This window comes from Perissodus microlepis, chromosome 12, assembly GCF_051167445.1.
Source record: "Perissodus microlepis isolate ML-2025 ecotype Zambia chromosome 12, ASM5116744v1, whole genome shotgun sequence".
In the NCBI taxonomy this organism is placed as follows: Eukaryota; Metazoa; Chordata; class Actinopteri; order Cichliformes; family Cichlidae; genus Perissodus; species Perissodus microlepis.
In genome coordinates, this window is record NC_140472.1 from 14,054,041 (window position 1) to 14,079,746 (window position 25,706).

The 25,706-nt window shown below is 41.2% G+C and overlaps 3 protein-coding genes across 8 annotated transcripts; 1 reads left to right on the plus strand and 2 right to left on the minus strand.

Moving 5' to 3' along the window:
• Positions 1-54: 54 nt before the first annotated feature.
• On the minus strand, positions 55-13,719 carry LOC146375948 (dynamin-1-like protein). 5 transcript variants are annotated; one of them, XM_084947285.1, is made up of 18 exons: positions 13,629-13,719; positions 12,587-12,713; positions 11,072-11,213; positions 10,795-10,833; positions 10,552-10,598; positions 10,381-10,452; positions 10,200-10,286; positions 9,899-10,061; positions 9,466-9,586; positions 9,034-9,372; positions 7,050-7,170; positions 6,783-6,938; positions 6,583-6,672; positions 6,392-6,490; positions 6,096-6,212; positions 5,897-6,006; positions 3,411-3,570; positions 55-3,244 (listed from the first exon to the last, which is right to left on the minus strand). In XM_084947285.1, exons 1-18 carry the CDS (start codon positions 13,676-13,678, stop codon positions 3,188-3,190), a joined length of 2,097 nt encoding a protein of 698 aa, XP_084803411.1. In that variant the 5' UTR covers positions 13,679-13,719; the 3' UTR covers positions 55-3,187. The 5 variants fall into 5 exon arrangements, with proteins under 5 accessions (XP_084803411.1, XP_084803415.1, XP_084803413.1 ...); XM_084947289.1 differs by lacking the exon at positions 13,629-13,719 and adding an exon at positions 13,270-13,371; XM_084947287.1 differs by lacking the exon at positions 13,629-13,719 and adding an exon at positions 13,140-13,371.
• On the minus strand, positions 13,462-17,477 carry ubl4a (ubiquitin like 4A). The gene is made up of 4 exons (XM_084947290.1): positions 17,274-17,477; positions 15,983-16,088; positions 15,637-15,875; positions 13,462-14,084 (listed from the first exon to the last, which is right to left on the minus strand). Exons 1-4 carry the CDS (start codon positions 17,319-17,321, stop codon positions 13,977-13,979), a joined length of 501 nt encoding a protein of 166 aa, XP_084803416.1. The 5' UTR covers positions 17,322-17,477; the 3' UTR covers positions 13,462-13,976.
• Positions 17,478-18,189: 712 nt separating this feature from the next.
• prkg1l (protein kinase cGMP-dependent 1, like) lies at positions 18,190-25,263 on the plus strand. 2 transcript variants are annotated; one of them, XM_084947182.1, is made up of 20 exons: positions 18,190-18,472; positions 19,143-19,344; positions 19,455-19,569; positions 19,777-19,943; positions 20,316-20,429; positions 21,755-21,860; positions 22,021-22,084; positions 22,264-22,341; positions 22,520-22,614; positions 22,811-22,876; positions 22,989-23,066; positions 23,149-23,245; positions 23,323-23,462; positions 23,547-23,636; positions 23,758-23,899; positions 23,982-24,145; positions 24,246-24,368; positions 24,569-24,631; positions 24,728-24,794; positions 24,874-25,263. In XM_084947182.1, exons 1-20 carry the CDS (start codon positions 18,233-18,235, stop codon positions 24,955-24,957), a joined length of 2,295 nt encoding a protein of 764 aa, XP_084803308.1. In that variant the 5' UTR covers positions 18,190-18,232; the 3' UTR covers positions 24,958-25,263. The 2 variants fall into 2 exon arrangements, with proteins under 2 accessions (XP_084803308.1, XP_084803309.1); XM_084947183.1 differs by having other exon boundaries at positions 18,192-18,472; positions 19,152-19,344.
• Positions 25,264-25,706: the final 443 nt, after the last annotated feature.

Genomic DNA, 25,706 nt, shown 5'->3' on the forward strand with positions numbered 1-25,706 from the left:
GTTGGAGCTGCATGTTGTCTATGACACCAGACACACACACTTCACTGCATGGGATCCTTTGATAGGGTTTAATGAGACCCTCCAAATGACATTTAGTCAACATTTATCACAAATATTGGCAGGCAAGAACTCATGAGGCAGTTGACACATGATGTTAATATACATTTAAATAATTCAAATATACATTCATTCATACCTTGACACATGCATACTGAACCATACATGCAACCGTATACAGGGCTTTCAGAAAAACACAGTGAAGACAGAATTACTGTTTAATAGTACCCTTAATGAGAAATTTCACACCCAAAGTGTACACGTTTCCCTCTGGCCTCAAGTACAGTTTATCTGTTTGGATTATTTTGGAGTGAATTGCACAGTTTTGGAAAAATTTGATGCCATCTCTTGAACAGAAGTGGGCTAGACGGCTCTCACTTTGCGGTGCTGAAGGTACCTAAAAATCAAGCAAGTTCAACTCAGCCAAGCTTTCTTTGCATTAACTGGTTAAAAAGCAAACAAAAAGAAACCCTAAAAACAGCTGGTGATAACAGGTATCACAGCATCAGTTAGTGACTGCATCATTTGACTCTTTTTCCTTAAAATACATCAACTCAGCACCTCATATTCCAGACAGTGACATTATCTGACGTGGTGCTAGTACATATATCCATCCATCCATCTTCTTCTACTACTTATCCAGTTCAGGTTTGCAGGGGCACTGGAGCCTATCTCAGCTGTGATATAATGAGAGGGAGAGTACACCCTATTTAGTCTGTCACATGCCTAACACAGACAGACAGATACAGCAGTAAAATATAATGGTAACGATGTTGCTGCAAATAAGAGGAGAAAGTAATGATGATTTATATATATATATATATATATATATATATATATATATATATATATATATATGAACTCATAATCATCAAAATCACACTGAGTGGTAAACACACTTTCCTATAGATCCTCGGTTCAATTGTGGGAACACAGCCTGTGAGGGTCACAAGCCTGGATAAAATGTGAGGGTCATGTCAGGAAAGGCATCTGGTGCCAAATCAAACACACAGTTTCATCCACTCTGACGACCTCTCGGGAAATAAGAGAGCAGCCTGAAGTACCTTCCAATATACTTATTTTATCATTTGGTGGGTCTCGGTGCTGCTGTTTATTTCTAATGTGACAGCTGTATGTTAGAGCTCATAAACTTTAAACCTGATATGGTTAAAAATCACAGGTGTGTACATAAAAGAGCTGTGGATATTACTTGTCGCCAGCTTAAAGTGAAATTATTAATTCATATAGTCTACAAATGTAACCAATTCATTTTCTAATTTGTACTCTATTAGCTGTATTTCCAGCAGTGTAAAGAGACTTAGCAGCAGATTAGGACCACAGACGTTCTGCATCACAAACCGAATGTATGCAAATTCCTGTCACAATGCGACATACACTTTGTGCTGCTGCAGCTTTATAGCTGGGCTTCAGTGCGTTAGTAAAGTACGGCTTCAAAAAGTTGCATATACAAAACATATTCCTTCAACAAGGAACAACTTTTCACTGAAAGCAAACTGAAAATAAAATAATTAGTGTAAACACTGTGCTTCCACCTGATCCTAAAAGGAAACTGATCAGATCATGCTCCTGACCGGGTCATGTGTTCAGCATCAGTTACCGTAGCAATTTAGCCAGGTAAAAAAGAGAGGCACCTTCGGGTACCCTGAAAACTCTGACTCGAGTTACCTCTGGTTGCCCTGTGTCATGTAGGAGCCGTCTTCTTTCATACCAAAACAATCCAGTAGATAAACAGCACTGCAGGCCGAGGAGGGGAACATGTATATTTGATCAGGGGCGAACTTTCTGTTTAAAGCAGGTCTTCCTGAAAAAGTCTAATTCTTAGGATAACATTAGTTTTGGCTATTATCTGAGCCTGAGAATGGGGGAGGAAAGCCGGGAAGAGATGCATTATTTTACATATTAATGAATATTACATAATGAAACAGTGACTGGCACAGGGGCAAATGAGTCAGGTTAAATTAAGGCTGAGGTTTATGGTTGGGAATGTAACAAAAAAACAACTGCAGGCAGGATTCATCTACATTTCTAATTGTCTCGCTTTCCTGGAGGCAGTTTATCTGAGCGGCAGGAAAGGGTCAGTAATACGAACAAGCTTATATCTCTGTAGCATTAACAGTGGAAACAAGTGGATAATTGGTTTTGTGGGGAAGGAAACGAAGCTACAGGAAATTTCAGTGCTATCATGTGGATCTGAAATATAACAAGCGTACTCTTTTAATGGTTAAAAAATAAAAATAAAAACACACTTCAAGTGTAAGAATTGACTAACACTATGGTGCATACACACTTTATACTTAAGCTGTCCAGCTCAATGTGGCAGTCTTCTAAAATCGTACACAAAGGATATGTTGGGCATGTTTGGTTTGCTCACCTAAAACTGGAATGTTTACAGCAGGCAGTAAAAATAGGCTCATATACAAACGAGACTGGAAAATAAACCTGATATTGATTAGCATCGGAGCTGGAAAAACAATCCGCAGTCATCCTGTGATTTCTTTAAATGACTGCAGCCTGTCTTTAGTGTTGCATTGCAGTCTGCATTGATTTGATTTTCACTTTATTTCTATATCTGCTGAGCACTCCAACAAAGGAAATTAAAGTCAGGAAATCTAATCTAACATAGTTTTAGCACCTGCTAAAGTGGGCTCAGAGGAAGCCAGTGCCTGGAAAGCATGGAGCTGTGCAGTGTGAACACATTTCAAATTTATAAAAAAAAATAAACACAGAGAAAATAAATACTCCATACACAACATACATTACAAAAAAATAAAACAAACTTATGACCCATCAAAGGTTTTCAGACAAAGTATTGCAGGAAATTTTTGTTCGCGGCTATGCTTGTCACATTCTACCTGTTAAATAACACTTTCAGCCTGAGTGTGATTGATCTCTCTCTCTCAGCATTCACAGTGAAAAGCAACAGCTCCGGTATGCTGTTCAGTGCAACCGCCAGAGAGGAAAAAAAGTAGATCTGAATGTGCTATGGTCACTGGTCCGTGAGAAAACAGTGGTACTGCCACACATTAACACAGACTGCCGAAAACTCACATACACTCTCAAACTCTCAGAGCTCTCCTTTGACACAAAAGAAGTTGTTGCATTCCTCTGGCTACCAAAGATGAGTCTCCCGGATCTCAGAGATGATGTTATTGGCTTTTTTAAGCGCCTGAGAAAGAAAGAAAGAAAGAAAAAAAGAAAGAAAGAAAGAAAGGCTGGTTAAATTGCTGGCATTAAGACCGCAGATAAAAGAAAAAAAAGAAAAAGAAAAACAACTAGCTGTTCCACGATGTTCAGAACCCATTCAGAGAACAAATTGCATCATCCAATTTTACCTCAAGCATTTGAGCAACCTCAGTCCGCTGCTGTGCTGTGTCCTGTGACTCAATGAGCAGCTCCTGGAGCAGTGGCTGTTTGTAAAGCTGACCCACCAGCTCACTCTGCAGATGTTCTTTCACGTAGTTCACCAGGAAATGCATCACTGTCTTGGGCACACTGTAGACACACAGATCGATGATATTTACACTAGGGCTACTATTCTGAATTTGCATGCTTCCACCAACCAAGAAAGCTGTAGTCTGACTAGAAACTAGGGCGAGGGACTCCAGAGTTAGAGCTGAGTCCCTGTTCAGATCATTACTGCAGATTTATTTTGTGCTTAATCTCATATTAAAAAAAAGAAACAACTTCACTAAACTAATATTAAGAAACACTGATTTGTATGTATGTAGCAGCTGTATGAGAACAGACATCACTGCAGGAATCAACATCTGCACACTTATTCTCTAACAGAGCAACACAGTTAAGACAGACACATACAAAATAAACAAAAAAAAAACACCCAGAACAAAAACTCTTATTGCTAATGCTGATATATTTAATCCCCTTACAGTAATTGAAGTAAAAGTAGGGAAAACAGTGCATGAATTAATATCCACAGAGACTAAATCTAATGTCCTCACTAAATGTGTCACCCTCTAGTTTACATGTAAATATAACCCCTTCATCTTTTTTAGAGGAAAAATAAAAGCTCTCATTATATAAGAAGCCTTTGTTCATGTAGTTAGACTGTTCTTTCAATGCAGCTCTTTTATCTAAGTAACAACTGATAAGATAAAAGGTTAACAGCTGCTAACCCTGAGCCACACTGACAGCACCATCAGGCACATCTAATTGTGAAGTTAATACACGCACGCAGTGGCACGCTTGCTCTCGGTGCCCTGCGGCCAGGCAGAAAAGATGCAAATGAGGGAAAAATCTGATGGATTTCATTAAAAAACAACATTTTCATCTGACCAATACATATCAGCACTGATCTAACATTAAAAGTGTTGGGAGAAGAAGAGCATCACGATACGTCTCACCTGAACAAATACAGCTACACCTGAGCTGACATTTAGACTTGTACGCCTGTCGTTCAGGAAGCCTGAACACACTTTTCTGAACTTTTGACTGAGTGGCTAAGCTGCCTGTTGGAGCCAAGCCCACCCCTGTCCATAGCTAAAACCAGTCCATGCAGGCAAATGCAAGTAAATGGACTTAAACTGGATCATTACTTTAATATAACCGGAGCAGACAACATTTTATATACGAGTGAACACTTCACCCAGACTTTCAGTCACGGAACATTTCCCCTAAGGAATAAATCAGAAACTGCTCTCTGAACACAGATCGTACAAGCACTCGCATTAAGCATCATCAGGCAGAAATCCATCAGCATGAGCTCCTTCTGCACCAAAATACAGCTCCGCGGGAACCACAGTGGTCACAGTTGTACTCTCAGACCTTGAGGGAGGATTTAGCAATGTCATGTTTGATGGTATGAAATGGACAGTGACAGGGCTGCGTGTTAACTATTTAAAGTTCAGGCTCAGTGTTTTAATGCGTCAGATAGACAGACAGCCTTCAGATTTTTGTGTTACTGATGTAAAAGTCTCTAAAGATATTTGGTTAACCACTGATCAGTATCATCAATTCAGAAATGACCAAGATATATGATCTACTCTTTTATCTAAGAGTTAAGGCCACACGGAGCGCTTTCGGAAAACACAAAGAAATTTCCAAAGTTTTTGGATCCAAACTTGTCGTCTAACAAGTTTGGATCCAACATTTTTTGCGCCACAGACCAATTTAATTTCAGACAATATTTTCACGGACCAGCCTTTAAGGTGTTGCAGATAAATACAACAAAATAAAATGACCAAGACAAAAACTGTGGTATTTTGTAAATATAATAATAAACACGAATCCACTGTGTAGTTGTGCAAATTTATTAGCAGCGTCCTTCTGAAATGCGCCAACAACATTGAGAGTAACATAAGACCCAGGGAAACCGAGTTATCGATAAAAACCATAAAAGCCATAAATTTTACACCCGAGCCTCAACTCTCGCCGCCCGGTACCAAACGACTCACGGACTTACAGCGCACTCGTTGGAAAATGCAGTGGTCTGATTGGTCAGCGAAGTTATGCTGCCGGCCCAAAAAATATTTTTAACGCTCATAACATTTGAACAATTTACATGTCCAGTGTATAAAAGCCTTTAAGCTCCTGAATAATAACCAGAGACGTGGTTTTACAGAATGCTGTCACAGCAAAGCTGAACTTTGATCTCAATTAATCATTTTGTCCTATAAGAGACAACATAATTACCACATGAATTATTGCGAGTTCAGTAAGGTCATGTCACTTTTGACCAACTTTATTCTAACTGAATGTTTGCGCCAAATTTGAACTAATCAATAGCAACAACTGAGCTTTGAACGTGATGTAAAGGGGAAGTAGGGTCCCCTGAGGTGCTCTGGATTTGTGCCAGTCAAACCTGTCTTGGATGCTCTTGCGGACAATGAGGAAGTAGCTCTTGATGAGACGCTGGATGACCTCACAGTCCCTCTGCTCCCTCGAGCTCAGCTTTCGGGACACTGGCACAGCCTGACAGAGACAAGGGCCAAGCAAAATATTAATACTGACCATCTGCAATGACTTCAGTGCTTTGTCATACTGCTAATCCCGCTACTCACGGTGTCAAGGAGGTTAATGGCCTGGCCTTTGCTGGGGCTCCCAAAGCCTGCAGCTGCAGCTTTTTCTTCTGTGACCTTCTCGTTCTTCCAGCGCTTCCCTCCATCAAGAGCCTCTGCCTGAAAACAAGCAACTCAGAGGGTAAAAGACGGGGTTTTTTTAGGCTGGGATTCCACTAAAAACTCTAAAAGTGGTTTTAATATTTAATTATGAATTACACTTCAGCTTTTAAAGAGCACAGTGTCTGCTGTTTAGGCAAGCAGAAAAAAAGTCCCTGCAGTGAGAAACAAACTACTACCTGCTGACTGTTGACAGATGCGGAGACCTGCGCCGCATCCGTGAAGTCTGGATGCTTTGTGTTGATGTAGGCAAGCTCTATTGCTACTAAATGATGGACCTGAAAGTAAAAAAAAAAGCAAAAAAAGCATCCAGTGGGATGACTAATATAATTAATATAAAAATGATGATCTTGCTTAAGCTGTGGATTACCATTTCATTAGTAATCGGCAAGCGTTTCCTCAATAATCCAGTCACTACTTCCACAATGGAATCGTGCAGCTTGGGAAATCGAAGAAGCTCCTTAAAAATGCAAAAACACGCTGTTTTTTAACACGGTTCTGTAATAATTACTGCGGCACTATTTTCTTTATTCAACCATGTGTAAAGTGCAATATGATCTGTGGTCCCACCTGTGTACTGAAGGAGGAACAGTGCTGGATGATCCGCTGCAGCTCTTCATGAACCAGCTCCACGCAGCGCAGACTGGGCTCCTCTAGACGCTTAATTTGCCGCTTCACCAGCAGCTCAAAGGACACCTCGGGAACAAAAAGTGCTGGCCGTGGGCCCTGCAGGGCAAATATCATACACACAAACACACACCAGCTCCAGACTTGACTAGAATTAGGATTTAGTAGAGCTACACAAACAGAAGCGAGAAGAAGCGAGAAGAAGCTTACAGTAGCATTACGGATAGCAGTGAGGATATCAAGATCAGTCAGGCCCGCCAGGGGGTCGATAGACTGCAAGGTCCGGCCAAAGGTCTCGTGGAATATGTAACAGATCCGAGCACCTCCACAGCTGCAGAAAGAAGAGAAAGGTGAAAGCTGTGATATCAGTGCTGTGTCTCAGTCCTGCGTGTCAGCAATGCTAGCCGTGCCAAGATTAAATGCAGTCAACCAAAAAGGGTCAATATTTGCTCCCCATGTATTTTAATGAATTAATCATCAAGTGGTAAGAGCTGCAGAGTGGAATGTGCCAACGGAAGATGCTGATACCACTTTAGTTTACACCTACATTAGCACGAGGACATTACTCTCAGGACGCTCGTCAAATGTCTCGATGCAGTCTCAATCATCCAGGTTAGCAAATCCCAAAAAGTGGATTCTGTTCATCTGGAAAACAATGTAATCATTCTTCTGTCGACAAGGGTAGGTGCACGGTTTCACTCAACCAGAAGGACTGTCGTGAAAAATTTTGTCACTGCTCACTGACAAAAATACTTATGAACCCCTACAACAAGACCCAGGTAGTGGTTACAGGAAGAGGGTGATAGATTGTCTGAAGCACTTAGATTAAGACAATGCTGCTGACCAGACCTCATACCACAGGCTACACCCAGGGGAAGCTACACCAAGTCTGTATGGTTTACCGAAGATACAAAAACAGGGTGTACCTTTAAGACCAATTGTCTGCTCAGTCACGTATAACATCTCAAAGTTTCTGGTTTCGATCCTCAACCCGTTGGTAGGCAGCTCTAAACGCTACATCCAGAACACTTTGAATTTTGTTGAGAAGCTTAGAGATGTCATAATGGAGGCAGATGAAACAATGGTCTCATATGATGTTACGTTTCTCTTCACTTGTGTTCCAGTCACTGAAGCAGTGGAGGTAGTTCATAAGAGATTACAGGATGACCCCAACCTCAGCAGCAGGACCACTCTCAGCACCGACCAAGTGTGTTTGTTTGTGGAACTGTGTCTTCATTCCACCTATTTCAAATACAAGTGTCAGTACTACAGGCAGAAACATGGGTGTGCCATAGGTTCCCCAGTTTCACCCACTGTGGCCAACTTGTACATGGAAGAAGTGGAAAACGGGGCTCTGTTATCCTACCCTGGAACACCCCCAAGTCGTTGGTTCAGGTATGTGGATGACACCTGGTTGAAAATCAAATCTTAGGATGTACCATAATTCACTGATCACAATAACTCGGTGGAGAAACACATCAAGTTCACCAGGGAGGATATGAAAAATGACCGCCTTCTTAGACTGTGAGATTTCCATCATTAAGGGGGGACATTTAAAAGTTGATGGGTAACGTAAAGTATTTAAGGTTTGACCCTCATCACCCACTGGAGCACAAATTGTGTGTCATCAGGACGCTACGACAAAGAGCGAACAGCATCGCCACAGATACAGTGGTCAGGGAAGCAGAAGAACATCATATCAAGAAGGCTGAGGAGGGGGCCTAATGGTATATTTTTCACGTTTCACCATCTTACAGTGCTGTGATTGAAGCCATTCTCTCTGTGAATAGTACTCATGGCCATTGATCAGCTGTCATTGACCAATGATCTTTGATCGGTGGCTGTTGATCAATGTTCATAACAATTTCATATTAATGATCAAGAAACTGACCTCATAGGCCATTGTTCGTTAGTGGGCTAGCTTCAGTCATTATGCAAATGTCCTGTTTAAAAGGTTGGGGAAACCTGCAATCAGCTGAGACTGAAGAAGTCACTTGAGTGAGCGACGAAACGTTTCTCTCACTGAAAATGCTACGTCCAGATGAACAGAATCAACCTTTTGGGACGCTCATCAAAGTAAGTTAAAATGCAGATTTGTGCAACAACTGCTGTGTTAAAAAGAAGAGTTAAGGCATTTCACTAAATCAGAAAACAAAAGCTCCACCAGACGCCACTAGAGTGTGGTCAGACTCACAGCTCTGAGGTTTGTATGTGCCTGGCTGTTCCCTCTATGGTGTTGCAATAATCGCTGGCAAACTTGGTGACTATCTGTAGCAGGGTGGCACTCTGATCCTCTACGGGCTGTCCGTAGCTGTTGAGTCTTGCCTGGTACTGGGCACTCAGCACAGTCACTCGGGTTTTGAGGTCTGGCAAGCAGTCCCGGATGTGGTGCATGAGCAGCCTGCTGAGAGTTTTGGCCAGATAGCGAGAGCCAGCGCGAGACACTAGCGAGGGATAGTGGCGCTGCAAGAAAGCCTGCTCATCCTTCATTGAGTCCTCCAGGCTTTTCTGAGTATTTATGTCATGCTGGCTCCTACAACAAGAAGAAAACAGCGAGTTCAGTAAGATAATCAGAATATTAATACTTTTAATTATAGATCAACAAGCAAGTTTGTTTCTTCCAAACCTGTTAACCACCCCGATAATCCCAAGCCTGACTGGAATGACTCGACCCAGAAGGACCTCCAGCGCATCGGTTCCTGCATCCATCAGGTCCAGCTTACTGACCACCAGCAGTGTTCGACGGCCTGACAGACACCAACACAACATTCACAGATCATTCAGGGTGAACGGTTCCCCCATTTAATCATTCTCTTTATCACCACAGCCAAAGGGAGCACATGAACATTCATTTTCCTGTCAGCAAGGTTTTTAAACTAATAAAGACAGGCTATATCAGTAGCATGAAATTACTTCTTTCGACGCATTTGATAATTTAAAAATGAAAGCATGTTATGTAACAATTTAAAAATGAAGCACGTCATGCAGTAAGCACAGAGAGAGAGAGAAAATTAAGATAAATTCTGAGGAAAAAAAATCCTGTATAAATAATGTCCTACCATCTGGATCAACCTCACGAGCCAATTTTAGTGCATCAGATGTGGCCAAGTCAGAGTTGGCAGGGGACACTGCGAGGATAAGGCAGTTTGGATTGGAGATAAAGGACAAGATCATCTCTTGCACTTGAGCCTCGATGTCCTTTGGCTGGTCCCCAACAGGAACCTAAGACAACAACAGCAGTATGCGGCCAACATTACATTAACCACAGCACACATTCGATCATTATTAATGATTATCTAACATCACTGTGTTTGCATAAATCAAATCCAGTCAGCATCCCTGTCAAGAGGCTGAATCTACCTTAGTAATTCCAGGTAAATCAACCAGAGTGAGATTAAGAACTTTTGGAGAGAAAATCTTCAGATATATGGGCTCAGGACTGATCCCCTGGATATGAAAAACAGAGAAAGAAAATAATGAATCCAGTGGAAACAGCTGAACCTGCAGCATTACTGAGCGCACATCAAAGTGTTCTTCTCACTTTATTGTCGCCTGAACCTCGTTCAGTCTCTGCTTCAATTTCCCGACGAATTTCCTGAAAATCTGTGAAGATCTATTAAAAGAGTGAGAAAATTACACATCACATAATCCCAGCACACAATACAGAACCAAAGCAGTGTACATATTATTTGAATGCCTAAGATAAACAAACCTGATTCTTGCAGTGCAGAAATGTACCCCATTCTTCAGCTTTGACACCTGAACAAATAGGAGTAAGTGTGAATTTTAACACAGATAAAACTAAGACTTTGAAGAGACATTATGCTAATTTGAATATAAGACAAAGCCACTTGTATTCATACTAGACGCAGAAAGATCAGGCTGAAGAAAATGTCAGAAAAGAAATGAAGAAGTTAAACAAAGACAAGTGCATGCAGATCAAGTATAGAGAGACCTGGGTAGCTGTTTTGGGCATTTTGCTTAATCCCATTTCCTGAAAAGCCAGTGAAGGAGAAGAGGAAGAAAGAGAGTGTTAGCAAAGCAAGACCATAAAAGGAATAGCAGTTAAAAACAATGAGAAAAGGTGCACGTTAACTACTGCATGCAGTATACACTTTAATAACAACCTTCTGTTACTCTATTCTCCTCATTCTTCTGCATACCCTAACTTCCTAAACTTGACTTTGTTTTTTTTAAAGGAATATAACAGTGACAGATTTGTGTTTGTTTACCATTCTCGATCTTCAGCCTCTCCTGCAATGGGGGGACATTAACAAGCTGCAACACCAGGGGTCGTCTTGTGACTATTCCTGATCCTCGAGGCAAGAAATCCCGTCCAACCAGGCTCTCCAACACAGAGCTCTTTCCACTGCTCTGTTATGACACATGATAAGACCAGTTTAACCCTGATACAGTCATCTGCAAAGTTTTCATGCAGTGTGGATATGCCATTGTGAATATAATAAAAAAATAACATGAACACAGTTTACAGCTTCAGCTACAGCATACATGACAGATGATGGAATGTTATAGATAAAAATTTGATAAAACTGCATCACCATTGAGCTTTTTACTTCAAGCTCTCTTGGGCAAACGTTTTTGTCAATTCTTTAAGTAGCCTTCAGAATTAGTTCTCCAGGCTTCTCAAAGGACATTCAAACCTCTTCTTTGGATGTTGTCTGCCTTTTGTTTTGTCAAGATGATACCACACTGCTTCAATTATGTTGAGGGTTGGCCTCTCCATACCTGATAGTGTTCCATTGTGTGTGTGTGTTGTATATCCAGGTAAACTTTTATTGCATTGGCAGTGTATCTGGGATCATTATCATCCTGAAAAATGAAGCCACCGCAAATCAGACGCTTTTCAGATGGCACTACATAGAGGATCAAAATCTGACTGCATTTTTCTGTGCTCATAATTTAATCAATTTTGATAAGACCACTGGCTGAAAATGCAGTTCTAAACCATGATAGAACTTCCACGGTTTTACAGTAGACACTCACTGTAGTGCCTCCCTCCTGACATCTCTGTAGATGATTTGAACCAAACATTTCAAATACGGATTCATCACACGATAAAACCTGCTGCCATTGATTTTCAGTCCAGTTTGTAATCTGGGATACCTCAGTGTTTTCTCCTGGTTTCCTTTCCTTAGGAATGGTTACTTGACAGCCACTCTTCCACTGACAACCCTGATGAGACTTTAGTGAATAGTGTATGGATCAACTGAAGGACCAGATGCATCTCTCAGGTTCTGTCAGGTCTTTGATGGATTTTTTTTTCCTATTTCTTAAGGACATGACTTTCAGATACAGTTCATCTGCTGTAGATATTTTTTTTTTATGTATACAAAGTTTTCAGCTCTTTTGGGATCTTTTTCACAGATAAAGAAATGGGAATAAATTATTTTCACTAACAAGATGCCCAAAGATACAACTTAAAGCATGTTCTGTAAGTTAGTTGTCTGCTATATTGCTCAGGCTTTGAGTTAGGGAATAAACAAATTAACTTAATGAACAAAACATTTCTGTAAAAATGCTCAGGTACAAGGACTCGACTGAAAAGGAGTGAAAAAAGTAGGCAGTCTCCAAAGAAGAACTTTGATAGACCTTCAGAAAACCTGAAGAACTATTGTTCAAGACTACTTTAAAAATTAGAAGAAAGCCTGGCTGCTTGGAAACAAAATATAACGAAATCATGGGTAGCTCAGACTTTTGCACAGTACTTTAGATGCGTCCTAGCCTACCTGAGATCCAACCACGACTATCTGAGGTAACTGTATGATCTCCGCCCCCAGTGTTAGAAAGACCTCCTGCAACCGGTTGATGGTGGGAATGAGAGTTTCCATCCTTCCAACAGACCGGACACTGTTGCTACATTGGGTTTTTTAAAAAAAAATAATAATAAAATAAAAAATAAATTAAACACACACACACACACAAGAAAGCAAAGATAAAACAAACTTCAAAACAGTTTAAAAACAAAAACAGTATAGCTTCGTCAGAGGGAGAAGTGGTCCTGATGAGAGGGGTGTAACACCACGCTCAATCCTCCCAGGTTAAGCACCAGTTTGAAGTGGCATTTTAAGATGAACACTGGTTACGAGTTGTCAACTACTGGGATGAAACCAGGTCTGACTAACAGTGCAACAAATGGTGACAGCACAAACCGAGACACTCGATGTTATGTGCTAACTATAGCTTGCTAAATCTATTTGGTAAAGGGAGGAAGTGAAATGGATAAGCTAGCTAACTGCTTACACTCGCTTAGCTGCTAAAGAAACGGTACCCGATGCTGACCTCGCCAATGTTCAAGATATATTCCTTCCTATCCAAGTTTCCTGTTCTTCATAGTTTGTATTAAAATAACGCGTTAACCCTTCATTCCACCCGAAATGGCATCCAAAATTAGCAGCATAAAGATACAGACCGTCAGTTGATCACATAGGCGGAACCGTATTACTCAGTCAATCCAATTGGTCAAAAATTTGAGTCACGAGGTTTCCTAGCATCTGATTGGCTGATATGTAAAGTCCCGCCTTGTGAAACCTCAAATCAAACCACACTGCTTATACATTTATATATTCTGACACTTAAAAAGCACACAACAAAAGCGGAAAGATAGGCTTTTTTCTTCTTCCTGTGTTTTAATATCTGTATATATAAACATGATATTTACATACAATGGCCATCAGTAAGTTACAGAATAAAACATGTATGAACTTTGCACAGATGTTTATAACAGGAAACACCCAGTCACCACGCAACCCAAATATTACTAATAAATACCCTCCATTAGAAGTTAGTGTCCCCTGGAATTTGTAGCAGCCAGAGATCATGTGAAGACAGCTTCATAAATGGACTCCTTTGTATTCAGATATTATGTGATCAGGTCGAGGTTACTGTGCCACCAATGACAAGGGCCAATTCCAAGAGGCCAAGTTTTCTCATCCAAGATAAGAAAGCCCTATTGCTGAGATAAACAGTCAGTGTTATCCATGCTCACCCTGGGGCTCTCTGTAAGAAAAATGACATTGTATTTTTCACAGTCTAACACTCTGAAAACCGTATGCATGTCAAAGCACTGAGCGTCTCTCAAACAACAATTGGAAAAAAACAGCTTCAAGCTATGCATTCTTAGTCCATGTATGAGGTGTCCATGCCCTCGCCCTCCGGATGAAGCAACCTCCCCGCTAAGCGCTCAATGTCATCGAGGCTAAGCTGTCGAAGGGAACGTTCATAGTCCTTGAGAAAAGAAAGAAAGTAAAAAAAGAAATAAAAACATATTGAAAAGTAGCAAGTTTTTCATTTCAGTGCATTTATTTACAACATGTTCTGGCTTAGAAATAATGCACGAAGGACTGGAAGCATGACCTTCAGAAACATTTTTGTTGCTTTTAAAAGGAGTTTGTTAAGTCCAAAAAGTGTAGACGTAAGTGGAGGTAGGCTAATTTGCAATTTTGACTGTTTGTTTTGTAATGATGTTAAAATTATTTGCACGCAAATAATTAAACAATTTCAGGATAACAACAGAATTTGGCAGCAAAAGGCCAAACTAGATTTTGCTTCATCCTCCCCCCCTCTGGCTGCTACTGGTCTGAGTTGTTCAATTAATTATTTAGCCCAGCATAATTAGTGGCTCCATAGTTTAGTGGTTTACATATTTGCCTAACAAGCGAAAGGAGGAGACATGAATCCCTTTGGGGTTGCGTTGGGAAGGCATGCAGAGCTACCTGCTGTGGCAACGCCTCATGAATGAGGGAGCAGCTGAATGTAGCTTCTAATTAGTGGGCACAGTTGGATGGATAAGAACTGATCAACTAACAAACTCAAGAGTAGGGCTGTTCGATATAACGATATATATCGGATGACGATATAAAAACGTCTATCGTTTCATTTTACGCTATCGTTTGTTTCGTGGTGTCGCAAAATAAACTGTTTACGGCAATATTTTTTCATCGTTTTGATGGTTACTGTAGTGGCTATATTAATTTCTTAAAGTTCTCTCTTTCTCTTATATTTAATATAACCACACTATGGACGGACAAGCGCCTGTTTTTATGAGTCGTCGTTAGCAACAATGACGGTAAAACCATTGCGTGTCCGCTTGTTTATCTTCCACATAAACCTTTCACAATAAAGCTCAAGATACTGTTGAGACTTTTCAAAATAAACTTAATCACGTAAAAGAGTATGCAGAGTACTTAAGGATGAGAAGCAAAAAAGAGCCGACAGGTGCTAAAAAAAATAAACCTTAGACTCAAACGTTAGAACAGGCTTTTCCCCGCAGCACGCCGTGTAATAAATACTCACAAAGAAAACAGCGGCCGTTACAACTTATGTCTAAAAATGTATCGTTTCATTCTTTGGTTAAACACTCGACTCCAGGTACACGACGCCCAGCTGGAAACACTTTACGCAAGTCGAGCTGCCCGTGATTCTCAGAATGTACAGAAAATGTAAAATTTTTGTGATTTATATCGTTATCGGACGATAGATGTCTTATATCGGGATATGAGATTTTGGTCATATCGCACAGCCCTACTCAAGAGTTGTCAGTACACCGACTTTCTACAGTAAAATCCGTTCTCATTAAAAAACAAAAGCATTATACAAATATTGTAGTAATTATTAATAATAGATTTCCAGAAATTAAATTAGTATTTCATTGTTACCACTACATGTTCATAAATCATCCATAACTGGCCCTTTCAACTTTAATATTTTACATTTATTAAATATCCACACCTGTCAACTTGTGTGACGAAAAAAAATAGATGATGCTGCATTTAAATACCTTAATAAGCTGTTCATGAACCTTTGCTGCATCTGCCGGACTAAAATGTCTAGCAAGTATAGTGGAGATGGTCTGCCATACTCCTCCCTGTGTGCTGCTTCCGCTGCTGGTGCTGCTACAGCTACCACCGCCACCTGGTGCTGCTGTCCCTGAAGCTGCAGTCCTCTCTCCCACGGGACGGATTACCAGATTCAATTTAGCTTCAGGACCAATAGAGTAATCACTCAGTCTGTGTTCATCTGAGGGAGAGTGATATAATGTATTGCCATTAAAAATTTACATATGATGCATGCAGAAAAGTATTAACAAATGCTGCCATCAAATGTGTCACTGTTGCCACATCTACCTGCTAGAGCTTTCCCTTTGTAGAGTAACCGTTGTTGGTTTGCTGGTATGTTGAGACGTTCAGACACAAGCTCCTTCACTGTGGAGACCTTTTCGTCTTCAGTCACCTGGAAGATAAACAACCCAATCATGTAGTACATGTGTAATTTAAGAGCATGACGCTAGCTGTTTTCTTTCTGTGCAGCTGAACAGCGTTTAAATTACACAGCACACAGTGCTGTAAAAGAGTATTTGTCCAATTCTTGATTTCTTGTTTTTTGGCATATTTCGAACAAAACAACACACACACACACACGCCTATATCACATTTGCCAAAAAGCATCTTGATGATCCCCAAAACTTTTTGGGAAATATTCTTTAGACTGACGAGAAAAGAACTGAACTTTTTGAAGAGTTTGAGTTCTGTGTTACATCTGGTGTAAAACACAGTGGAGGTAGTGTGATGGTGGGGCTGCTTTGCTGTTTCGAGACCTGGAAGACTTCGTGTAATTGATGGAACCATGAATTCTGCTCTATCCTTCAGGATTTTCTGGTAGAATGTCCGGTCATTAGTTTGTCCTCTAACACTCAAACGCCCTTGGGTTATGCAACAAGATAGTGACCAAAAACACAGCAGCAAAAAAACAAAGGGGATATATATAAGTGACATCCCCGCTTTGTACTGACCTTTGTAGAGGCCCCTTTCTCTAAAAAAAATAAAGTGCACTCTGGCTAACATTTTAAACGAAATGGCTGTAATCACTGTTATAGCGTAGATGTTGTGCATGGAACCACTTCTCTGCTGAACACAGAATTTTTAAACAATTTTAGAAATAATCCAGTTTGTGCTTCATAATGTTTTAAAAATTAGCTTTGTGAGAGACAGACTGAGGCTAAAGCTAACCGACAGCTATATTGGTCTTACTGCACGAAAAAGTGTTTCCCTAAGATAGGACTTCCCTTTTTTTTCTTTCCCCGAAACCACAAAGACCGGCTTCAAATGCTACTAGTCAGCTGTTGTTAGGCGAGATTGTATGCAACATCTTATCCAGGATTTGGCTAGCACGCCAGCCACTATAACATCAATGACTCTGAGGAGAAATGTCCATACAACCGGCTAGTTTAGGCTACAGTGTGTAGCACTGAATCCCAGTATTTCTGACAGGCTATTTTATTACTTTAAAAAACATATGCGTAGCCGTTTTTCTGAAGGTAGCTCGGCATGTGACATGCCAATGCTGGCTCGGCTAAACTGCTAGCTGCGATCGCAGTTAGCAAGAGGCGGTGAGCTAGCGCAGCGGTACTTCACTCACCTGTACGCTGCACTCTTTTCCTTGAAGCGGTTTCACCGTGAGGATCATTTTTGAATATGCTTTCAAAAAACAAAAAAATTACACAACAATAAAGATGAAATAACAAAGCCTCCCGGAGTGTGCTGCTTCAGAGTACAGCTACTTTATCAGCTCGCGATTCTTTGCTTGCCAACGGCCCATTTTCTTCTCCCGCATCCCACTACCGCCGCGCGCTGGCCGGAGTGTGGCATGGCAGCTACGCCAGCCCTCAGAGGAAAGTGTCATAACAACAAAAACAAACAATAATCCATTTATTTTCTCCTAATTATGCCGCAGTTGAATATTAAAAAGAAAAAAAGAGGATGGGAAAACTCAAAAAGGCTTACAGCTTTGACTTATAACGCGGCTATTAGTAATATTATCAACAATGCTACACCAGGGCTAATTTATTACGTTTTTTAAACAATTTTTTTCTTTTTTGTGTGTGTTTAAATAACACACAGGGAAATTGTGTTTAAATAAAGTGGACTAAGGCTGCATGGCTCTAGCGTGTTTTTACTAGTATCGTGGTGAACACAGTAACTTATTACTGATTTTCCTATTAATGCCTCACATTATTGCAACATTATAGCGTTGTTACCATAACTCATCATCACATGTAGTTTGAAACTGTAGTTATCGGAAAACTACTTGCCGTCCAATTGCAGAGTAACATTTATTTTGTTACTTTATGCACCTACAGCAAATACATATCAAGCCTTTACTGAGAAAAAAAACATGATATAAGGTAAAATAATATTAGGATGGCTGCACATCTGCTATGGAGAGAAAACGAATAAATCTTTGATCGGTGCACACGGCCAGCCTTTAACCTGCTTCATGATCGGTTGGGGATACAATCATTAACATGCATTGCACATTTTGCCGGATCCCCACCTACTCCCAAGGCTCAGGAACACCCTGAGGACCCCGTGACCCAGATGGGATCCGGTCCACACGTTTCTCATCTCACCCTCCCCGCATGGTTTCCACCGTGTGGGTCATGTGATTGCCTGCTGTCTGTGCCCAGCCCCGGCCAGCCGCGAGCAAGAGAGGAGAGCATCCTTCAGCTGGGCACTTACAGACGGGATGTGCACCTGTCGAGTGAACAGTCTGCAGCCAAACCAGGCCAAAACACGCCGGTGAAAGAGACCCCCATAACGCCATACAGGCTGCGTGTGGTAAGTGATGTTTGTGTTCATTTGTTTGTTTATGGTGTGAAATATCGCACAGCATTAATACAGTTTGCGGACACAGCCTCATCTGTGCTAACAGACAGTCAATTAGAAACATAACAGCGTAAAAGCAGCAAAGATTAAAATAAAGAAAAAAATCATCGTGAAAGCATCAGCCACGCCTAACAGTCACATGGAAAATCCAATGTTATTTTTATGTTTTCATTCCTGTTAAGACTTTTGTGTGGGACCCAGCAGGAAGTTTGCACTAACATTTACTGTGCAAGCATTTTATTTCTACTTTCTTTCTATTTTGTCTTAATGTGGCTTGAATTATGTATAGAGATGCAGAACAATAGACTAGAGCTAATGCTTGCAATGTGGAGCTATACCTTACCTGTGACTCATTTGCAGTGAACATTAATGTGCTCATAAACATATGAACACACGTATAGGTGTGGAAATGTACAAGAAGCCCAAAACAGGTGGATCTATGCTCTTATCCAGGTAGAAGCCATTACACCTGAACAGATTAGCTAAATAATAAAGAGGTGTGTAGATCAAAATCAGACAGAGATCAAGTTTGTTATAGATAGATCCATACTGCATAGGAGCTGTAGGAATGTATATACTCTATGGATGGCTCTTTGTAAAAAGCATAGATGAAGTCTGCTAGTGTTTGCAGGTGATGGGGACACTTCGGGACCTTCAGTTTGCTTTGCAACTAAAGATTGAGGAGCTTCGCCAGAGGGACACACTGATAGATGAGCTGGAGCTTGAGCTGGACACGAAGGATGAACTCATCCGGCGGCTGCAGGAAGAACTAGACCGCTACAGAACCACTGTCTCCCTCCCAGGATCCTCTGCAGTCAGTGCATGTAGGCAGTTTTGTGCTGTTCTAATAATTGCAAGGCTTATTAGGACTGATATAGAGTTCTGTTTAATTTCCCTGACTTTTTTATTCTTTATTTTTTTGCTTCTACCTCAGCTCAAACTGATGACAACAAGAGACCCAGAAGGCAGACGGTGATTTGTGAGCCCCTCACTCTGGACCCAGTGACTCTTGCCTTGGTTTCACAGAGAAGCTGTGACAAAAGCCACGAGTAAGAGGACACAGTGTTCCCTTCAGAGCTACACCTGCTCAGATTGAAAAATTACACTCATGCATGTTCAAGGCTCACTGACTGCTGACTGCATGACTCATGATGAACCAGTGCTTTTTTTATTCATTGTCAGACGCTCAAGCATTTGACACTGTTTAATAACTCATCCTCACGTGCAAATTTGATATCGTTTCCTCATGTCCTCAGGTCCCAGAGGCTGATTCGGGCATCATTTCTGAGAAACGACTTGCTGAAGCACCTTGATGAAGGAGAAATCAGAGCCATCATCGCCTGCATGCATTCCACCACCATCAATCAAGGCTGCTATGTTATTCAGGAGGGGACCGCTGGGGCTCAGGCTTACGTTTTGGAAGGTAAATCCTTTTTTCCTCTCACAATGGCCGCCATTAATCACACACGAGGATATTTATTAAGGCTTCCTTGAGATGTCAGATGCTTAAGGACAGACTGATTAAATGATGAGCTTGATCATATCTTTATATTTAAATTCTTGTACTGATAAACAGAAGCAAATAGAAACGCAACAAAGTGACAGCGTGTGGAGCAACACATTTCTAGTTTGGGTTGAAATGTCAGCTTGAGCCTGAGGAGACAGAGAGGCTGTTTATCTCCGGTTGCCTTGCCTTTCTGTTGTTTGTGCTGTATATCTCTCTCAGTCTGTACATTATCTGACATAAAACCCACTTCTCTGCGACGTCCTTCACCCAGTGTTTGTTTATTTGCAGAAGGGAGGCTGGAAATGATGAAAGATGGACTGAAGCTGCTCACAGTTGAACCAGAAGACATGTTTGGAGAGCTAGCGCTCCTTTATAACTGCACCCACACCTACTCTGTGTCAGGTATATCAAAGCTTTGCATCGGCTTCTTTATTTTATAATTGCGTGCAGATGTCACAGGAGAGCTGTCAACCTGAAGAATTTCTCTGTGATTAACTTTGATTCGGCGAGGATATAAATAATTCTAGTTTAAGCGAATTTCACAAGCGGTAAGATTTCTGGCTGTGGCCTCGGACAAAAGACGCCTGTTGAATTCGAAATCAAAAGACCCTCTGAGATTTTACAACAGCTTCGCATGGCCTTCTATCAGATGTGAGGAATTTAAAGCATCCTTGGTTTTTTGCCGCTTAACACGGCTGCCTGGACCGCCACATCTCCTCCCTGCAATCCAGCATCTCAGCATCTTGCAAACATTTAAAAATAATCTTCTTGTAAACGATCTCGATTTAATGACCGCTGCGTTGCAACCTCTCATCTGTGCTTTTGTGGTGATTTTTTCCCCTCTTACAAGCAGAAACTGTGCTATCATTTCCTTTGAGGATCCGATCGCAGAGTCCTGTGGGAAAACCTTTTCAGTCGTGGCTGCGTGTGTCTGACCTGGTTTCACAAATAAATAGGCTGTGAAAATGGCCGGATCAGTTTAAATTGAAAAATCTGTCTGTTTTGTCTTGTTTGGTCCCAAAAGCATCCCATTCCTCCCCTTTTTTAAAAACTCCTTTCTTTATCCTGCAACCAGGCAGCCTTTCCAATTCACTGTTCTACATTTGTCTGCTCTCTGGTAACAAAACTCATTTGATGTCTGCTCGCTGCTCCCCCTTGTTCCATGTACCCTCTTTTTTCAATCCATTTAAGGCCTGTTGCATTTATCTCCTTCCTGACCTGAAATTACCTTTTTTCCCATCATATCCGGCACAAGAGATTAAATTAAAAACCAATGGCTGCACACCGTGTGCCATACGAAGGTAAAGCGACAAAGTTTGGTTTGTATCCAAAAACAGGGAACTGAGACAAGTACTGCACCGCAATAATCAGATGCTCGATCTTATTAGACTATCTGGTGGGGACGTCGTCTTCCGTTTGCAGGAAGGTTGAGTGAATCAATCAATACTGGTCATTATTAATTAACGACACTCTCTTTCAAGCTCTATTACAAAGAAAGATGGTGATGATGGCTGAAGGAAATTAGATTTGATTGATATCAACTGACCTCTGCGAGGAAAACAAGTATTTTTAGTTTTACGATACACGGTAAGCATTTCTAATGAAATCCTGGCCTACTTACTGGCTGCACATCCACATCCATCACAGGCAGCGTGAGTCTCGATAGTGCTTTCACTCATCTGTCACTGACACAGCGTCTTCCTCTGTCTCTGTGTTTTGATCTGCAGCACGAACGGACAGCAGGCTGTGGGTTGTGGATCGCAAGAGCTACCAGACCATACTCATGCAGAGTGGTCTCAAGCGCCTTTCCCATTCAGTGGAGCTTCTTAGCAGGTGAAAATCAGACTGATGCACATGGAGCAGCTCCAAAAAGCTGCTTTGATTGGCCATGTAGGCTTTTACCTTTGAGCACGGTATCTGCTCATTGTCCTCATGCACCTACATGAGCTATTGCGGATGATATCCAGTGCTTTTTGTTTGTATCTGTGTGCAGCATTCCCTTCCTCCAGTCGCTGCCAGCAGATGTCCTCATGAAAATGTCGGATCTCATGGAAGAGGTACACTTGAAGTTATTTAACTGTGAAGCACACTAGTGTATCCAGCTAATAGATGAGGTGAATGTTTACATGCAGTGCCTCTATAAGTGCAAAGAAAGCTCTCTGGATGAACCCTTCTTTGTTTTATTGATATTTTTCTACTGGTCACACTGCTGTCGGTTTTCATTTGCCTTCCACAGACACATTACGCCGATGGCGTCTACATCATTCGGCAAGGGGCCACAGGAGACACCTTTTATATCATCAGCAAAGGCCAGGTAAAGTGTTCTGCTCTCATCCTGCTGCGCAGATCAAGGGGGGCTTTCTGAGGAAAAGATTTACAGCCTGGATGACAGAAATGTCAAAGCAGTGGCGGAAATGACTTTATGATGGTGATAATTTACTTTGGTGCGTTGCGCTCATCACCATTACCTCTTTTTTCATTACATTTGACAGGTGAAAGTGACAGAAAAGGGGCAAGAGCAGGAAGAACAGGTAGTTCTTTCTAAGCTCTCTGAGACACAGTGGTTTGGAGAAAAGGCTCTGTGGGGGTAAGAAGGAAAAAAAGCTCCTTCAGATGATGCTATAAAGAAATTTCTGCACATATAATGAAAAAGCACACACACACACACACACACACACACACACACACACACACACACACACACACACACACACACACACACACACACACACATATATATACATTGATAGTCTTGTGTTTTATTTATACTTGCTTGTCTTCAGAGAGGACATTCGGACTGTGAGTGTGATAGCTGCTGGAGAAGTTACGTGCCTGGTAATAGACAGAGAGTAAGTGGATATTTTTTGTTCACAAACTGTAAGTGATTCAGCTGTCACATTACTCTCTGATTTGAAAATGTGCTTAATCTAACGTGAATATTCGTAATTGTCTGTACTACAGCACCTTTAAAGGCATCATTGACGGCTTGACACCTGATTGCAGTCAAGAGGAGCAACAAAACAGTGAACCTGAAGTCTTGTGAGAAGCGTTAAAACACTGTTTAATTTCTATATACAGAAGACCCAGAATAAAAGCTCACCCCTGTTTTCTTTGTAAGCAGCTCAGATGCGGATCCTACCCTCCTGTCTACTTCCACCTTAAGTGATTTCCAGATTATCTGCCCTTTGGGGGTCGGGGAGTTTGGTCACGTAGACCTGGTGAGGGTCAATCTGCAAGCAGCTCGCCCTCTGCGATGTGTCTATAATGTAATGCATTTACTTCTGTTCTCTGTAAGGTGCAACTGAAGAGCAAGACAAAGTGTCCTTTTGCCATGAGGGTCCTCAAGAAGAAGCTGATTGTCAGCAGTGGCCAACGAGAGCACATCCAGAGAGAAAGCCACATCCTAATGGAGACCAGCTATTCGTTTATAGTCAGGTGTGTCCCATACTTAGGTCTGGTAAAATATTGTTGATGCTGAGTAGAAAGATCTAAAGTAATTTTTATTTTCATTGATCACAGGCTGCACAACACCTTTAAAGATGCAGAGCGTCTGTATGTTTTGACAGAAGCTTGTCTTGGTGGAGATTTATCTAATCTACTCAAAGACAAGTAAGTACTTAAGAATAAACTGAATATTTGAGGCCTGTATTTGTAGTCCCACTGTGTTTCCTCACAGTAAAATATTAAATGACCTGCACCTGATGTCAGCCACTTCTCCAAACTGTTTCAGAGGATATTTGGATGAATGGAGCACCAGGTTCTACACAGCTTGTGTTGTAAAGGCCTTGTCCTTTCTGCACTGTCAAGGTGTCATCTATAGGGACCTCAAGCCTGAGCATGTTCTTCTGGATGAGCATGGTTATGCCAAGCTGGTACTACAGTCTTAACGTCACGTCTTGTTAAATGAAATGTAGCAGAGGTGAGAGCAAATCTACTCATATCTGTCTCTTGCAGGTCGGCTCCAGGTGTCTAAAGGAGGTTGAGGTGGGTAAGAAAACGTGGACGTTTTGTGGTACGCTGGGCTACATGGCACCTGAAATCATCTCGAACAAAGGCCACAACATGTGTGCAGACTTGTGGTCGCTGGGTGTTTTTGTGTTTGAACTTCTGAGTGGTAGGTAAGCTTTTCAAATTTTTGGACAACCCTCCTTTTTTTCCAGCATATTTTTCCGGTTGCAGATTGAAGTTATCTTGACGGCCACCTGTTCTCCTCTCCAGGCTCCCATTCAGCTACTCTGACCCCCTGAAAATTCTCACTGCAACAATTCGTGGCATCGATCAGGTCGACTTTCCAAAAACCATCAGCAGAAGTGCCTCCAGTCTCATAAAGAAACTGTGCAGGTGTGAATATGAGCCACTAAGCACAGTGTGAAAGCTTGGACAGATTTATTTTTTTAAATTATTGTTATTTAGTGCTTTTTCACACTTTTTCCACCCTCAACACACAAAACCAGACAGAAAAAGTGCAAGTGTGCTGTAATACCACCTCCTAAAGATGAGAAGCTGATTATTAATTCAGCTTATTTGCTGGTCTGTTCAAGGAGCAATCCCTCAGAGAGACTGGGCAGTCAGAGAAATGGGGCCAGGGACATTCAGAAACACAAGTAAGATGATGGATTTTTTTTTTTTTTTGTGCTCTGGAGAGAAACATTGAGGCTCTGCTTGGAAACATGCTGTTATGATGTTCTGTTTTTATTCAGATGGTTTGAAGGATTCAACTGGGACGGACTTTGTGAAAGGACATTAACAGCCCCGGTTATTCCCAAAGTAAGGCAAATTCAATACTGGCTGTTGGTCTTTACAGCTTTTCATGTTAGTCATTTTTTTTTATTTCTGTCTTTTTCAGGTCAAGCATTCTTTGGGAAGCGGTTCATTTGGCCTTTATACCGAGGACTCGGTGGAGCCGTGCACAGACTGGGATGATTTCTGAGGGATTTCTATGAACCGGAAACAAAATCCTGTCAGATACTACTTCAGGTTTAGTCTCCATGAATAATTGACTACCCACAGACTTACTGCCATTACGAATTCATTACAGTTTAAGACAAAAAATAATTTCCGCTGTAACACTTGATGCAGCTTTTGTTTGATAAGTGATCCATACTGCCTGCTGCGCTAAGCCAAGACTGTTTTTTCTGTGTATCTGCATAAAACCTTTACACATTTCCAAACATAGCCTATAACTGGAGTCAAATTGAATCCAATAAACAATAAATAAACAGATTCATTAATGAAATGAGCTGCGTCTCTCTATTCTTTCTTTTTAAACTTAGATTCCCACCATGAGATTCCCTTTGTCAATGGTAGGCTGGGGGGCTGGGGGGACTGCACAATCACTTTTGATCCCTCCCTCAAATGCATGAATGTAATTAAGAAGTTACGTCAGTGTGGGCCCAGTCTTGCAGAAAAACGTCAAGGCCCGGAAGGAAATGCAAACACACAGGAAGTTGTATAACTTTAATACAACTTTAAATTCAGAATGGGCTTTATTGGCCTAATTAGTGCTCACACACAAGGAATCGGGCTCTATTTGTGTTTTTTTGTTCTCAGTGGCAACATGACACAGGCAATAGCAACATATATCATATGTATATGTTTAATGGTGCAGCGTGCAAAGATGATGAAATAATTATCTATATATACCCTGCTTTGGTTAAAAATAAAGTGAATCAACTAATT

Coding starts and splice junctions, on each gene's coding strand:
- LOC146375948 (XM_084947285.1), bottom strand. CDS start 13,678: ATGATCTCTGGCTGCTACAAATTCCAGGGGACACTAACTTCTAATGGA. Junction 10,599..10,794: donor TGCCCAAAACAGCTACCCAG/GTCTCTCTATAC, acceptor CTATTTGTTCAG/GTGTCAAAGCTGAAGAATGG. Junction 9,373..9,465: donor ATTATCGGGGTGGTTAACAG/GTTTGGAAGAAA, acceptor TTCTTGTTGTAG/GAGCCAGCATGACATAAATA.
- ubl4a (XM_084947290.1), bottom strand. CDS start 17,321: ATGATCCTCACGGTGAAACCGCTTCAAGGAAAAGAGTGCAGCGTACAG. Junction 16,089..17,273: donor GAAAAGAGTGCAGCGTACAG/GTGAGTGAAGTA, acceptor TTTATCTTCCAG/GTGACTGAAGACGAAAAGGT. Junction 14,085..15,636: donor TTCATGAACAGCTTATTAAG/GTATTTAAATGC, acceptor TCTTTTCTCAAG/GACTATGAACGTTCCCTTCG.
- prkg1l (XM_084947182.1), top strand. CDS start 18,233: ATGGGATCCGGTCCACACGTTTCTCATCTCACCCTCCCCGCATGGTTT. Junction 22,085..22,263: donor TGTCGGATCTCATGGAAGAG/GTACACTTGAAG, acceptor TGCCTTCCACAG/ACACATTACGCCGATGGCGT. Junction 24,369..24,568: donor CTCATAAAGAAACTGTGCAG/GTGTGAATATGA, acceptor GGTCTGTTCAAG/GAGCAATCCCTCAGAGAGAC.